Source organism: Momordica charantia, assembly GCF_013281855.1.
Source record: "Momordica charantia cultivar OHB3-1 chromosome 10 unlocalized genomic scaffold, Mcharantia_2.0 BLBB01000010.1, whole genome shotgun sequence".
NCBI lineage: Eukaryota > Viridiplantae > Streptophyta > Magnoliopsida > Cucurbitales > Cucurbitaceae > Momordica > Momordica charantia.
Window position 1 is genome coordinate 19,603,529 of NW_028275158.1, and position 15,392 is coordinate 19,618,920.

The 15,392-nt window shown below is 40.4% G+C and overlaps 2 protein-coding genes across 2 annotated transcripts; one reads left to right on the forward strand and one right to left on the reverse strand.

Moving 5' to 3' along the window:
• Window positions 1–1,561: 1,561 nt before the first annotated feature.
• On the forward strand, window positions 1,562–4,349 carry LOC111020401 (AT-hook motif nuclear-localized protein 1). Its single transcript, XM_022297066.2, has 6 exons — window positions 1,562–1,650; window positions 1,780–2,115; window positions 2,820–2,887; window positions 3,022–3,153; window positions 3,279–3,440; window positions 3,831–4,349. The coding sequence occupies exons 2-6, from the start codon at window positions 1,800–1,802 to the stop codon at window positions 4,074–4,076; spliced, it is 924 nt and encodes a 307-aa protein (XP_022152758.2). The 5' UTR covers window positions 1,562–1,650; window positions 1,780–1,799; the 3' UTR covers window positions 4,077–4,349.
• Window positions 4,350–11,283: 6,934 nt separating this feature from the next.
• Window positions 11,284–14,187, reverse strand: LOC148208754 (uncharacterized). Its single transcript, XM_088119176.1, has 3 exons — window positions 13,729–14,187; window positions 12,322–12,600; window positions 11,284–12,207 (listed from the first exon to the last, which is right to left on the reverse strand). The coding sequence occupies exons 1-3, from the start codon at window positions 14,185–14,187 to the stop codon at window positions 11,284–11,286; spliced, it is 1,662 nt and encodes a 553-aa protein (XP_087975302.1).
• Between the last annotated feature and the right edge of the window lie 1,205 nt (window positions 14,188–15,392).

Sequence of the window (15,392 nt, forward strand, 5' to 3'; positions counted from 1 at the left end):
TCACATTTTTTATTTTTCGTTTTCAACTTTTTAGGAATATAAGTATTTTCAACTGTTTAGAAATATAAGCATTTGAAAACTGTTTCTGTTACTCGTTTCTCAATTTTTAAAAATACTTTTGAAATTGTGTTGAAATTAGGAAAACAACAAAATTAAGTTTATTGTTTTCATTTTTCATTTTTCATCCTTTTTAAAAAATAAACAGCAAAAAAATTTTAATTTTTAGAATTAAAGTTTTTGAAAATAAAAAACAAAGAATACTACCAAACATGTTTTGATTTCTTTTTCAAATAAGATAAAACGAAGAAGAAATTAGAAATAATTACCAAATACAGGTCAGAAAATAAAAAATAAAAAACCACAGTATATTTTTCATAAGTTTTATAAAGAAAAAAAATCCATACATTTCAATACAAAATTTATGAGAAAAACTGGTCTGAAATTTTATTCTCTCCATCTCTTTTTCTCTATAAAAATTTAAAATAAAAATTATTATTATTATTATTTATTAATGTAATTAAGGTAAGATTTTCCTTTCCCATTTTTATGTGGACTATTCCTTCAAGGCTTAGCAAACCCATAATTTTCTTTTCTTGCACCTAAAATATATTATATAATATTGGTCATAATAATTACCATCACATACTTTCAAAATAATTATAAATTTTTTTTAATTTTAATTGTTTTCTATTAGAAAAAAAGGAACCGTCTACCCACTTTAAAATTTCATTTGTATTTTAAAATTATGTCTCCAGCTGATTCCAACCAAAACCCAAATTATTATATTTTTTTAATACAAATAAATTATTATATCACTAACAAGAAACACTTAAAATATTACCATAATTTCAATTCTCTCTCTCATTACTTAATTTTTTAAATTAAATTTAAATCTTATCTTTGACCATAAGCTTCCATACTCATTTCGTCTTGGTCTCAAAATTTTTAAATTTTCCATTTTGATCCCTATATTTTATATTAAGAAAATTATTTTAGTTTTCACCAATTTTTTTATATAATTATTTAACAACTAGCTACATTTAAAATCTCAATTTTTTCCTAAATTTTAAAAATTAAAATAAATATTTTGAAAATTTAATGACCAAAATAATTATTTTCTTAATTAAGAGATTGAAATATATTTTATATTAAGAAAATTATTTTAGTTTTCACCAATTTTTTTATATAATTATTTAACACCTAGCTACATTTAAAATCTCAATTTTTTTCCTAAATTTTAAAAATTAAAATAAATATTTTGAAAATTTAATGACCAAAATAATTATTTTGTTAATTAAGAGATTGAAATAAATATTTTAAAAGAGACCCTAATAAATTAGTCTGGCAAGTTAACAGACCGGGATAAAATCTAAACAATTTTTTAAGCAAAGTTGATATATTAAGACAAAATATAAAAAAGTGTTTATGTATTAAAATAAGATTTAATTTTCTTTGGTTTTAAATCTGAATTTGGACAGCCATAATTAGCTAAAGATTTCCCAAATTCATATAATAATAATATAAAAAAACCAATATAATATTTTAGAAAACAAAAAAAAAAAAGATCTCTGTTTTTTGCTCTTAAAACTCTGTGATCTACTTTCAAAGCAGAGCAGAGCTGAGTGGAACAGTCACTGTTTATATTTGCAGGTCAAATCAAATTCCCCATTAATGGAACCTTTAATTTCTTCTCCTATGTTTTTTTTTCCTAATTTATTATTTATTTTTTCTGAGGAATTGAGATTGGAAAAGAAATGGGTTTCTGTTTTTGATTTACAGAAACGGAAACCACAAGATTTATGGAGGGAGGAGAAGGCGATGCCGGAAGTGGGGCTGCGGCGGCCCGATCAGATACTCCGATGGTGGGGACGGCGGCTCCGGCGCCGGAAGTGGGCGGTCAGGTGGGTGCGGCGGCGGTGGGGAAGAAGAAGAGGGGGAGGCCGAGGAAGTATGGGCCGGATGGGAAGTTGAATGTGGCGGCGCTGTCGCCGAAGCCGATATCGGCGTCGGCGCCGGCACAGGCGGCGGCGGTGATTGATTTCGCGGCGGAGAGACGAGGGAGAATCCGGCCGGCGGGATTGCTGAGCAAAACCAAGTTCGAAATGGAGAATTTAGGTACAAAATTCTCATAGTTTTGAGTATAATTTCAATTTTATCATTATAGTTTTAAAAGTTTGAATTATAAGGATAAATTTAGTCTCTAGAGTTTGTATATAATTTTAATTTGATCTAAATAATTATTTAACTATTTACTATGATAATTTTTTTCATATATAACTAAAAATATTAATTATTTTATAATTAATACTGCATTGATTTTTTTGGGCATATTACTATTGATTTATTATTTTATAAATATCTATTTTATAATTAAATTTTTGAAAAATGGTCATTTATTGTGGTAAATATAATGCCCATTGGTGCTAAATATATAACATAAATATATTGGAATATATTTTTAGGACAATTTTAGCATTGTAAATAATGTTTAATTTTGAGACGCCATGAATCTGATCAAAATCACCACTCAACTACTCTTTTAAAATAAATTTAAATTGATTTTATTTTTTCAAAATCAATTTTATTTATCTGCCAAATATCAATATTCTAAAGGAAAGTGATTTTGATAATGAAAAAAGTGATTTTACTCCTACCAAGGTCACTCCCAAATACACCTTAGTCTATTTAGTTTCACTTTATAGTCCTATAGTCGTAGAAATTTCAAATTTTTACTTTTTATTTTGACATTTAATGACTAAATTAAAGGTTGAAACTAGAACTAAAAAAAGTTGTTTAATTATTTTTACTTCTTTGTATAGGTGAATGGGTAGCTTGTTCTGTTGGTGCAAATTTCACTCCCCATATCATCACTGTCAATACCGGTGAGGTAATTGAGTGTGAAGTTTTATGAATTTACTATCAGAAACTTGATTACTTCCTTTTTAAGCTTAATGTTAATTAGATTAGTCGATATTTCTATATCTGGATGCAACAACAAGACGTTTGTTGTATTGTTTTCAGGACGTTACAATGAAAGTTCTCTCCTTTTCTCAACAAGGGCCACGAGCCATCTGCATTCTCTCCGCGAACGGCATAATTTCGAGCGTCACGCTTCGTCAACCCGATTCCTCTGGAGGAACATTAACATATGAGGTCGTATATCTTTTTCCATTGATGCAGTATTCCATTTACCAAGAGTGTTTGTTCAATGACATTATGGTTTGTCTGTTGCTGCTAAGCTGATGAGAATCCAAACGACCTCTGTTTCTCCCTTGCAGGGTCGTTTCGAGATATTGTCATTGTCGGGATCGTTCATGCCGAACGATCGTGCGGGAACCAAGAGTAGATCCGGTGGGATGAGTGTTTCTTTAGCGAGTCCCGACGGGCGCATCGTTGGTGGTGGAGTTGCTGGTTTGTTAGTAGCTGCAACTCCTATTCAAGTATGTGATCTCTTTCTCTACATCCTTGTTTCATATTTAGTGAAATAAATTTCTATCTAGTGTTCATAAGAATGTCTATCTAGTTCATATACTAGAAATTATGGTTAACGTTTAACCTGTTCGATATCAATTTGTCATATAATCTTTAGTTATGTAACTGAGTCAACATGACATATAAATGTTAAATTCATAAAGTTAACGGTAGGAACCTATTAGACACAAAATTTAAAGTTCACACATGTTATAAACTTTTTAAAGTATAGGAATCAGATATTAGACAGAATTTTGAAAGTTGTAGACCGATTAAAAATGTTTTAATGTATAAAGACTAAATAGATACAATCCAAACGTGTTGTTACCAAACTTGTAATTTAAACTCGACAAATGCAGGTGGTAGTAGGAAGCTTCTTGTCTGGGAACCAACATGAGCAAAAGCCAAAGAAACCGAAACAGGACGTCATATTACCGGTTTCTGCTCTCCCAATCTCCAGTGCTGAACCCAAATCATACACGACGACAACAACGACAACAACACCGACAACAACGTCTTCGTTTCGTGCCGAGACTTGGTCCCCTTTGGTTCCAGATTTGAGAAGGCAGCCAACTGATATCAATGTATCTCTAACCAGTGGTTAACGAAAACCGGTATCTAATTGTTCGACCGTCACTGACCACATCACCATCGAGCTTCGATTTGGGCAGGCATCATTGTTTGTTTTTACATCGATCGGGCTGACTATTTTTTACCACCCAGCATCTGTTTCTGTTCTTGTTCATCAGGTTTTGATATTTTTCCTTCAGTTTCAGATAGTAACTGATAGATTCTTTAGGCTGCAGCTGCTGTTGTGTAATGTAGAATTATAGTGAATCCAATCTTCTTTGCATTGATGGATTTAGTTTTCTGGGATATTTCTCTGTTTTAAATTCTTTTCTTATTAAAGTTTCAGCATTCCACTCATTAAATTATTCGACTGAACTAGTTCGAAAGTAGGTTACCTACATCTTTCGGTACTCTCTCGATAACTCCAATAGTTCAATGGAAATCTTTAGTGTAACGATCGATCAGCTCTCAAGACACAAAAATATATAAAAAGCAACAGTTGTGGAAGCCAACGTCCATCGCTCTCGTTCCAACCCACTTACACCCTTAGAAGAAATCCTTAAAAGGATTCAAAACAAACTATCTTCTATTCAAAAATTATATATCGAAACATTCTGTAACACTCCTTCTCTAAACTAGCACGACACTGATCTCCCCTTTTAAGTCTAAGTCCACATAGTTTTGTTTTCGAATCTTCGTACTAATAGAGATACTGTCCTCATAAACTATAAATCTAAGACATTCCTCATTTTCAATCGACATGAGACGATGTTCGGATCCCAATACCGAAATGGGATAATGATGTTTAACTCATGATTTGAAAAGGGGGTTTCTTAAAATCCAAGGCACATGGGGTTTAAAGGAATTGGATTCCCCTATTTGGGTAAGTTTTGTTTCTTTAGGAAAAGTCTCAAGGCCAAGAATATAAAAAATTTTGTCAGCTTCCTCAAAAAAGGAGCAAAATTAAGGGTATAGTATAGGCCATATGTTAATGCTAGAATAATGGATCTGATTTTGCTTATATTTTACTGCAATAAGAAATCCCATTTTCTGCCCATATTATGCTTGGAAGCTTTCATTACTTCACAAAAATGTAGCCATATAACATTCTATCCACTTACATAAAAGAAAAAAAAAACAATCCAATCCAATTTAAGCAACTAAATAAATAATCATGGGGTTGCCTCATTTTTAGAAATTTCAATTTAAATAAAAGAAAAAAACTACCTACTTCATATTATGATATTTCTTTTTGAAAATCCAAGAGCCGGTGACCCGTACATACACAAAAGGTCATTGCTTGGTGGAGTCCATATGACTTGAACTCAAAACCTCAAAGATATTTCCCGAGGTCCCAAGCCACCCAAACTATCTCTCAGGCATACTTCATATTATGATATTATGATATAAATATTAGTAACTTATATAAATTTGAAATAACTCGTTGATATTTTAAAAATAGACCATTAACAATGCTATTATACTACGGTGAAAAAACGCTATTATACTGACAGATGACAAACTCGTTAGAAAAGCTAAAGGTACCAAAGTGTATATCCTTAATCTTTTAGCTAATTTTGATCAATTTTGTCCTTATTTTTCTTTTCAAATTCTATTGTTGTTTTATTAACATATTTGAATATTTGGGTATACATTCTAGATATACCATTCGAAAAAAAAAATAATTTTGTTGATGGGTAGGTTGAATTTTGTTGATGAAAAGAAATTAGATCTCTTATATGAAGTACCATCCAGAACAGCGGTACAAAAATATGTTAATTAATTAAAAATTTAAGAATTAAATTAGGATTATCCAGAGGATCTAGAGGAAGCCATTTGACATATTCAGCCCAAAAGATTAAGAAAAAAAAAAAGCTCTTTCTAAATTCACATGCCATTTTCCTTTTGTCATCAAGTGATGTCAAAGAATTGATTGGAAAAACACATAAAAGAATGGAATTAAAAAGTTTTAAAAGATTAAACAATGTATTTAGGGAAATATAAATATGGATGGGAGCAAGAGTTTTTAGGGACTCAAAAGGAAAAAAAATGGGGTTCAAAATTATGGTGGCATTGATACTTATATTGCTGCTTCTTGTGTGGGTGACATCATCAAAATCATCTCAATTTTTTGTAAGTTCTCATCTTTTATTGGGCAGTCCTCATTTTATGTTCACAATCTTCAACTCCATAGTTCTTCTCATAACTGTGAGAAACCACAAGCCACCATCACCTCATCAACAAAACCTTGAGAGCCAACTTCATCCTTCTCTGCTTCAATCTCCCTATCATATCCCACGAGACACCGAACAAATTCGTGGCCATGGCGATGGCGATGGCGATGGCGATGGCAATTCAGACGAAGATGAGGAAGTTGATGATGAAAGTGAAACCGAGCAATTCGAGGAGGAGGAGGGAGAGGAAGAGGAGGAGGAAAATGAGGAATTGGAGAAGAGGATAGAAGAGTTCATAGCTAAGGTGAACAAGAGATGGAGAGAAGAAATGTTGAGAGACAAACTGCTCATTCAAATTTAGTACCTCAAATTAAAAGGGTGTTTCCAAGAGGATTTTTCCATTTGAGTGTGCACTCATAATTTTGGTACCTTTTTGTTATCAAGATTCATATTGTATGATGCCAAAAAAAATAAATTTTGAGTTATTGCACTCGATATCCAAATTTCTATTCTTTTGTAGATGCAATATGGTTTACTAATAGAATAATAACTTAGTATATAAGACATCTATGTCATTAATGTTCAAAATTCAATTCGTAACTAAAATGGCAAGAGGGGTGTACAAAAGTGAAGCCAGCTCAGTGGTAATTGACATATATCTTCAACCGAGAGGTTGTGAGTTATTCCCCACCCCCACATGTTGTATTAAAAAACAGAGAGTGTATAAAAAATCAATAAAATAAAAAATTCGAACCAATCCAATGGTTTGGTCTGGTTTTTCAAAATTGTTTAAAGACTTTAATACATGGCTTAGCATACTAATATAGATACTAGATACTGGAAGTTATATTATGCATATTTATTAATTGTAAAATAAAGATAAAAGACAAAAATAATTATTTTTAAAAATTTATAGACTAATAGACTAGTTTAAAAGTTTTTAAGAATCGAAATAAAATAAACTTAGAAAGTTGACGGAAAAAAATGAATTTTTTTGAAAATTTCAAATATAACTAAAGGAGAATCATCTTAGAAGTTTGATTTAAGAAAAGATGGGAACCAAAATATTAGCTATCCTTCCCCTTTTATGTTTTCAAGCGCAAGTATTTGTTTTGTAAACACTTCTGGTAATTAAATATTTCATTGAAAAGCACTCTAAATAAATATTTTTTGTTTATACAAAGAGTTGCACAACGCTGTTCTATGAACCTAGCTCGAACTCGGTCCTTGGCTCGACCTGAACCCAAGAGTGAACCTACACAAGAGGGTAAACTCTCCGACGCTCAAGTCAGTATAGATCAGACTCCGTATTTAGTTCGAGGTGAAATTCGATACCTGAGCGTGAAATGAGGCCCTCTATTTATAGGTGGTCGATCCGACAGTACACACGACCGGCGGTTACATGTTTTTTCTCAAATCGGACCTGTCGGGTTCCGAGTAGATCGAGCCCCAGCTAGGTCGAACCTTGACATCTATACTTAGCCTTTTGTAATGGGCGAACCTGGTCTCCTCGGTAGGGCCGAGGTGGACCTGGGCAATTCCTTTTATTCAATTCCTCAAACACCAATAAGTGTCCTCCACGTGTCCTAGGTATTTTTACCCCCAAACATTGGCCCCCTCTTTGTCAGGTTCGATCTCGACCTGGCAGAGAAGTCCATCCAACTCCATTTTGGACACGTGGCGACTTTTAATTCGTAGAAGGAATATGATCGTTGCGGAAGATGTTTCGATCTGCCAGGTTGTCGGAGCACTCAAGTATTCTGTCGTTACGAATCTCAAGATGATCCTAGCCGCTCGTTGATTACACGTGTACGGTGCAGAGGTTTTTCCGATTAGCTATAAATAGTTCCAAGATTTCAGGTCAAACCTTACGTTCCCTGAATTCTTGGAGTTCGATCTGAAACCAGCTCGAACCTTCTGTAGGTCAGTCATTCTTGTTTTACTTTTCTTTTTCAAATATGGTAGTTTTCTTGTCTTCCCCTTCTAGTAGTGATAGCCTAGGTAGCGCAGGTCGGACTATAAGTAGTTTGCCCCCCAAACCAAGTGATTCTGGGGAGAACTTAGCTCTAATGTTAGAGTTCGAGCTGGAGGAGATAGAGAACTTCAGATTTTCGGACGATGGGGAGGATAGTGACACTTCCACCTCGAGCCAGGGTTTGGAATACCCTTCTAAAATTCCCGAGCACTATCTCGGACCCCTCCGTAGGGTAGTCAAAATTCCAAACAACATCCTTCTTAGGATTTCGGAGGAAGGGGAAAGAGCTGACAATCCTCCAGCGGGATGGGTCACTCTTTACTTAAAAATGTTTGAGTACGGCCTCAGACTTCTTCTTCATCCTTTTGCCCAAGAGTTCTTAAACCGAACTGGATTGGCTCCTGCTCAAGTGGCCCCCAACGGATGGGGCGTCATTTTTGCGTTGGCCATCCTTTTCTGGTTGCGAGCTCGGGACATGGACGAGGCCGAGCTGCTGAACGTTGAGCAGCTTCTCGGATGCTTCGAAGCCAAAAGGATAGCTAAGAAGCCTGGTCGGTACTATATGTGCGCAAGGAAAGGCGCAGGTGGTATAGTCAAGGGGCCGACCTCCATCAAATGATGGGTAGGGAAGTGGTTTTTTGCCTCAGGTGAATGGCTGGCAAAGGACGAATCAGGTCGTCCCTTATATGACGTGCCTGTTAGGTTTGGAAACCTAGGTATGAGGCCGTTATGCTAACATCTTTAAATTTTTCCGTTCTTCTTTTTTCATGTTTAACTTGAATCTTTTCTGTCTTGTTCAGTGTCGATCAAACCGATTCCCGAGCTCACTCAAGCCTCTTTTGACACCCTCAAGTTTTACAAAGACCATTTCCCAAGGGGTCGGAAGATTGGAACCTTGGTGACTGACAAGCTACTCCTAGAGTCGGGGTTGTTGGACTACAATCCTTTAGTTCGTCCAATCGAAGCTTCGAGGCCAAACTCCAAACTCGGTAAGTCGAGCTCTGCCTTACTTCTATTTTTTATTTTAACTTTCATTTCTGACTTTTTTGTTTTACTTGCCTTGCAGCCATGGTGTGTGGGTTCACGAGCAGCGTGAAGCGCAAGTCTAAGGGCCGTGCTCACGCCCTTAAGACTGTTCAAAGCTCTAATCCAGTGACTCCTGCTGTGGATCAACCTGCGGCTCAGGACCAGGCTAGGCCATCCTCTGAAGTTCCAACTCCGGTGATCGAGTTGGATTCTACTGGGGAGCGCTCCAGGGAGAAGCGCTCGAGGAGCGAAACTGAGGCGCTAGACGTGTCGCCTCTTTGCGAGGTGAGGGAGGACTCTCCTCTGAAGAAAAGAAAGAAGAAGAAGAAAGTCATATCCTCCTCGGAGGTTGGACCTCGTGGCCAACTACCCACGAGTCATGCTGACCTGGTGGACGACCTTGAAGCTCAGATGGGGGGGACGTCCGACGTGCGGTTCCGAATGGAACCGTCAAGCTCCGGGGTGAAGGACCAAGTGTCTCGCATCTCGTCTACATGCTTGGATCGCTGTCTCAGGAGAGCATCCAAGTTTGTGAGCGATCTAGGGTCCGTGCTGTAACGGACAATCGACCATGCTGCCGAGGTGATACCTGCTTCTGTTTTTGATTTTGTTATTTATTTACTTTTTTTTAACTTGTAGCTCGGTCTAACCATCGTGGGCTTGGTTTTCACAGGCGTTTATTGCCTCCATTCATTCGGCGGTCATGATCAAGGCCGAGCTGAATGGAAGGGAGGCCTTGGCAGCGAAGGAGAAGAAGAACTTCTTTTCTGCCTTAGAGGCTGCCACCACGCTGAAGGGCGAGCTGCTGAAGGCCCGGAGCGAGGTGGATATTTTGAGGGCCGAGGTGGAAGCCAAGGCCGAGCTGCTAAAGAGGGAGGATGAAAGGCATAAGGCCCACCTCCGAGCTGCCCACGCCATCACTAAAGGGCTGGAGAAGGAAAAGTTCCAACTTCTAAAGGAAAAGGATGACATGCTCTAGGCCCTTGAGGCGAAGGACGCTGCAAATGGGCGTCTCGCTGCCAAGCTCAAGGTGGAGAAGGAACGCTTTGCCAACGGAGCTCTTCTAGAAGCGACTTTCAGGCAACACCCAGACTTTGATGGGTTTGCCAAGGATTTCAGCGATGCAAGCTTCAAATTTCTGATGAAAGGCATTGCTGCTGACATGCCCCACCTCCAGGTCGACCTCGGAGATCTGAAGAAGAGGTATGCTGAGAAATGGGCTTCTGGGCCTAACGGGACTCCAGGTCCTGCATCCTTGGTAGAAAAGTACGTCAGAGATCTAGACCCTGACTACTTCGACCTGGAAGAAGACGATGCCCCTAGCCAGGAGCCCAACGAGGTCGGAGGTACCCAAGAAGAAGCTTCTTCACAGCAGGGGGGATCTCAGGAGGTCAACCTTATAGATTCCCAAGGCGAGCTATCTTCTCACCTCGGGAGCAGCTGAGATTCCTTGTAGATTTTGTTGTTTTTTTTTTTTTGTAAGTCTCAGGGCAAAGCTGCAAGGTATACAAGCCTTGGCTTTATCCTTCAATCAATGAACTCTTCTTCTCCTTACTTCTGTGCATCTAGCTCTGTCTCTTTCTTTTACTACATTTTCCTTAAGCTTTTTAAACTTGCTTTTATAAGGCAGAATTCATATATGAATAATTTTCATCTCGCACCTCTAACTCGTAAGTTTCAAGGATTGAGTGTGAGTTTAACCTCGAACGGTCCCTCCCAACTTGGGTCAAGGGTGCCCACATGACTCTGAATCTTTCTTAAGACCAAATGTCCAACTTGGAAGCTTCGAGGTCGAACTCGAGCGTTGTAATGTCTGGTCATTCTGTTCTGATACTCTGCTAAGTGCAGTTGAGCCATTTCCCTTTTCCCTTCTAATAAGTCAAGGTTAAGGAGTAGCTCTTCCTCGTTCCTTGTAGGCTCGTACTGATCTACCCTGTCTGTTGGCATGCCGATCTCTACTAGAACAATAGCTTCAGAGCCAAAGGCGAGTGAGAATGGAGTTTCGCCAGTTGACTCTCTTGGGGTGGTCCGATATGACCACAATACTTCGGGTAGCTCCTCGACCCATCATCCCTTTCTGGAGTCCAGTCTCAGCTTGAGTCCTCGTTTTATAATCTTGTTTATCGCTTCAACCTGCTCATTTGCTTTTGGATGCGTAGGGGACGAACTGAGATGGCTTATGCCCAATTTTTTGCAAAAGTCCTTGAACTTCGCATTGTCGAATTGCCTTCCGTTGTCCGTCACAATGGCGTTCGGTATACCAAAACGACATACGATGTTGGTCCATATGAAGGATGTGACTCTGGACTCCGTGATATGGGATAGTGCCTCGGCCTCGGCCCATTTGGTGAAGTAGTCCACAGCGACGACGGCGAACTTGGTTTGCCCTTTGCCCAGGGGAAAATGATCTATTATATCTAACCCCCATTGCGCGAATGGCCATGGGGCCGAGATGGAGGTGAGCAGCTCAGGAGGCTGATAGATGATGTTGGCGAAGCGCTGGCAGTTGTCACAGGTTTTTATAAACTGCTTTGCGTCGTGCTCAACAGTGGGCCAATAGTACCCTTGTCGGACCACCTTGGCCGATAACGACCTGGCGCCTGAGTGGTTTCCACACACACCTTCATGGATTTCCCTAAGGATGTAAAGGCATTCTTCAAGAGTTACACACTTAAGCAGAGGTAGGGAGAAGCCACGTCGGTACAACGCTCCGTCTCGGAGTATGAACCGAGCTGCTTTCCGCGCCATCTTCTTTTGCTCCTTTGAATCTTTCGGCGGATTTCCTTTGATAAATTCCAAGATTTGATCCATCCATGAAGGTGATGGAGTGTCAATCTCCATCGCGTCTGGGTCCAAGATTGAAGGAGTGTCCAAGATCTGGACTGGGACCGACCTGGCAAGGTCGGTCTCATATGCTGATGCCAATTTGGCTAAGGCATCAGCATTGGAATTTTCTAACCTTGGAACTTGACTTACCTCGTAAGTCTCGAACTGGGCGAGGTGCGATCTGACTTTGCTTAGATATTTTTCCATTCGGGGATCTTTTGTTTGGTACTCCTCCCTAATCTGATTTACGACCAACTGGGAGTCACTAAAGATCTTAACTTGAACGGCCCCCAGCCCTCTCGCAACGCGTAGGCCTGCCAACAGTGCCTTGTACTCCGCTTCATTGTTTGAAGTCTGAAAGTTGAACCGCAGGGCATACTCGAATCGCTCGCCACCTGGTGCGAGCAAGAGGATTTCTGCTCCACACCCTTTCTCATTAGAAGATCCGTCAATGTAGACTGTCCACGGGAGATCGGCCTCGGCCGACTGAGGCGGTGGGGTGAGCTCCACGATGAAATCAGCCACTACTTGCCCCTTGAGAGCAGTTCGGGGTTCAAACTGGATGTCGTACTCACTCAACTCCATTGCCCACTTCATCAGGCGCCTTGATGTTTCTGACTTATGGAAGATGCTCTTCAGGGGCAAGTTGGTAAGCACTACAACGGTGTGTGCTTGGAAGTACGGCCTAAGTCTTCGGGCCGAGGTGACAGTGCTGTTAGACACCGCTAGGTATAAGTGGAGCTTGTCTTCTGGCAATGGCTTGGCGAGCAGAGGTGCCGAGCAAAGATAGTTCTTCAACTGCTCCAATGCTTGCTCGCATTCTGCCGTCCACTCGAACGGTCCCTTCTTTCTTAGGACTTTGAAGAAAGAAAGACACTTATCTGTTGACCTCGAGACAAATCTGTTCAGAGCTACAATCCTGCCATTGAGGCACTGAAGCTGCTTCAAAGTCTTGGGTGCCTCCATCTCGAGCACGGCCTTTATCTTCTCTGGGTTAGCTTCAATCCCCCGGTTGTTTACCATAAAACCAAGGAACTTCCCCGAGGAAACTTCGAAGGCACACTTGGCTGGATTGAGCTTCATTTGATACTTCCGGAGAACTTCAAACGCTTCGGCCAGATCGGAAAGATGCGACTTTGACTGCTTGCTCTTGACAAGCATGTCGTCCACATACACTTCCATATTCCGGCCGATCTGCTTGGCGAACATTTTGTTCACCATTCTTTGGTAGGTCGCACCCGCATTTTTTAGGTCGAAGGGCATAACTTTATAGCAATACAGACCTTGGTCTGTTATGAATGCTGTATGATCTTGATCTGGGACATGCATCTTGATTTGGTTGTATCCGGAGTAGGCATCCATGAAGGTGAGCAGCTCGTGCCCGGCTGTTGCATCTACGAGCTGGTCAATCCTTGGTAGCGGGAAGCAGTCTTTTGGGCATGCCTTATTTAAATTTGTAAAATCTACGCACATCCTCAACTTCCCGTTAGCTTTTTTAACTAATACAACATTAGAGAGCCACTCGGGATACAAAATTTCTCGTATATATTCAGCTTTTAAAATTTTGTTTACTTCCTCAACAATTACATCACTCCCCTCCCTATTTACAGGTCTCCTTTTTTGCTTTACTGGTCTCCTTTTTTGCTTTACAGGTCGGAATGATAGGTCTATGTTGAGGCGATGCACCATAATCTTAGGGTCGATGCCTGACATGTCCTCATGGGACCATGCGAAAACGTCCGAGCTGGAGCTGAGGAAGTTGATTAGCTCCTCCCTATCAGTGGCCCCCAGCTTGGTTCCTATGCTTACTTGTCTTTCAGGGCCAAGCAAAGGAACAAGCTCGAGTTCCTCGGTTGGTGCTGAGAACTCCCTTTTACCAGATTTTGGTAGGTCGGCCTCGAGCTTCGGCAACTCGTCCCTGCTAGCTTGTCCTTCCAGGGCGCATACTGATGACCCTTTGAGTGCGGAGGCATAGCACTCCCTTGAAGTTCTCTGCTCTCCTCGGACCGCGCCCACTCCATTAGGAGTTGAGTATTTCAGAACTTGATGAAGTGTTGAGGGAACGGCCCGGAACGAATGGATGATGGGTCTCCAGAAGATGGCATTGTAGGCTGACCTTCCGTCGATCACAACGAACTCAGCCATCTGGGTTACCTATGTATCATCTTGCCCAATCGTAACCGGCAAGTCGATACACCCTTCTGGAGAGACCGATTCTCCAGAGAATCCAACCAAGGGAGATGGACTTTTCTTCAGCTAAGATCTGGTCCATCCCAAGGCCAGATATGTCGGAAGGGACAAAATGTTGGCAGACGCGCCTCCATCTACCAACACTCTTCTAACCAGAACATGATCGATGAGGGGAGCGATCACGAGTGCATCATTGTGGGGCAAGTGTACCCCCTCCAGATCGGCATCGCCGAAGGTAATGGAGCAAGTTGGTTTCTGTTCCCTAATGATGCATACCTCGCGCCTGGCCTCACGAGCTAGCTCTTTCCTTTTATTTCCAGACTGGCCCCCACTAGGGCCCCCGAAGATAGTGTTGATGACTGCAGGTCGGTCATCTCGACGAGGTGGCGTTCTTGAACGCTTCCTTTCTTCTTTCTTCTCTACCGAGTTGGACTTCGGTTTTCCAACAAACTTTTTGAAGTAGCCATCCTGAATGAGGTCTTCAATTTGGCGTTTTAACTCTCAGCAATTTGATGTATTATGGCCGTGATCGCGATGAAAAAGACAATATTTATCCTTATTACGCTTTTCCGGGTATCCTCGGAGCTTCTCAGGTCGCTTGAGGAGCTTCTCCATCCCATTTTCCTCGATGTTTTTAAGTATTTCAGATATGGGGATGGTGGTCGGAGTATAACGTTCATAAGGTCGGCTTCGACTGGGGCCGTTCTCCGACCTACGATACTCAGTTCGGCTACTGGAGGAGGATGATCCCTTATCTTTGGACTTGGCATCAGTCTTTCCCTTATCTTTGCTAGCTCTCCCCTGGTCGATTTTCTTTTCTGGTCGGCCAGTCTTAGTTCGAAGGAGCTCTTGTCCATCAATGACTTTCTTCGCCTTTTGCAGCACTTCGGCAAATGTAGCTGGAGCCTCCTCTCCAAGCTTCACGGTGAGGGTCTCATCGGCCAGGCCGGTGAGAGTAGCACATGGCCGAATCATCGGAGCAGTGCGCGACTTTCAGCTGCTCCTCTTCGAACCTTGTGACATATTCTCTCAACGTCTCACCTTCCTTTTGTCTGATGGTGGCGAGGTGAGTTGCTGTCTTTCTGTCGTAATGCCGAGAAGAGAATTGACTAATAAACTCTTTCCTCAGCTGAGAATAGGTCGAGATCGACCTGGCTGGC

What these genes read in the sequence shown, in the direction of transcription:
- LOC111020401 (XM_022297066.2), top strand. Translation starts at nt 1,800, where the DNA reads ATGGAGGGAGGAGAAGGCGATGCCGGAAGTGGGGCTGCGGCGGCCCGA. An exon ending in GTTCGAAATGGAGAATTTAG is followed by an intron (nt 2,116 to 2,819) that starts GTACAAAATTCT and finishes TTCTTTGTATAG; the next exon opens with GTGAATGGGTAGCTTGTTCT. An exon ending in TAGCTGCAACTCCTATTCAA is followed by an intron (nt 3,441 to 3,830) that starts GTATGTGATCTC and finishes CGACAAATGCAG; the next exon opens with GTGGTAGTAGGAAGCTTCTT.
- LOC148208754 (XM_088119176.1), bottom strand. Translation starts at nt 14,187, where the DNA reads ATGGCTGAGTTCGTTGTGATCGACGGAAGGTCAGCCTACAATGCCATC. An exon ending in GCATCGACCCTAAGATTATG is followed by an intron (nt 12,601 to 13,728) that starts GTGCATCGCCTC and finishes TACGACATCCAG; the next exon opens with TTTGAACCCCGAACTGCTCT. An exon ending in GAGGGCTGGGGGCCGTTCAA is followed by an intron (nt 12,208 to 12,321) that starts GTTAAGATCTTT and finishes CACCTCGCCCAG; the next exon opens with TTCGAGACTTACGAGGTAAG.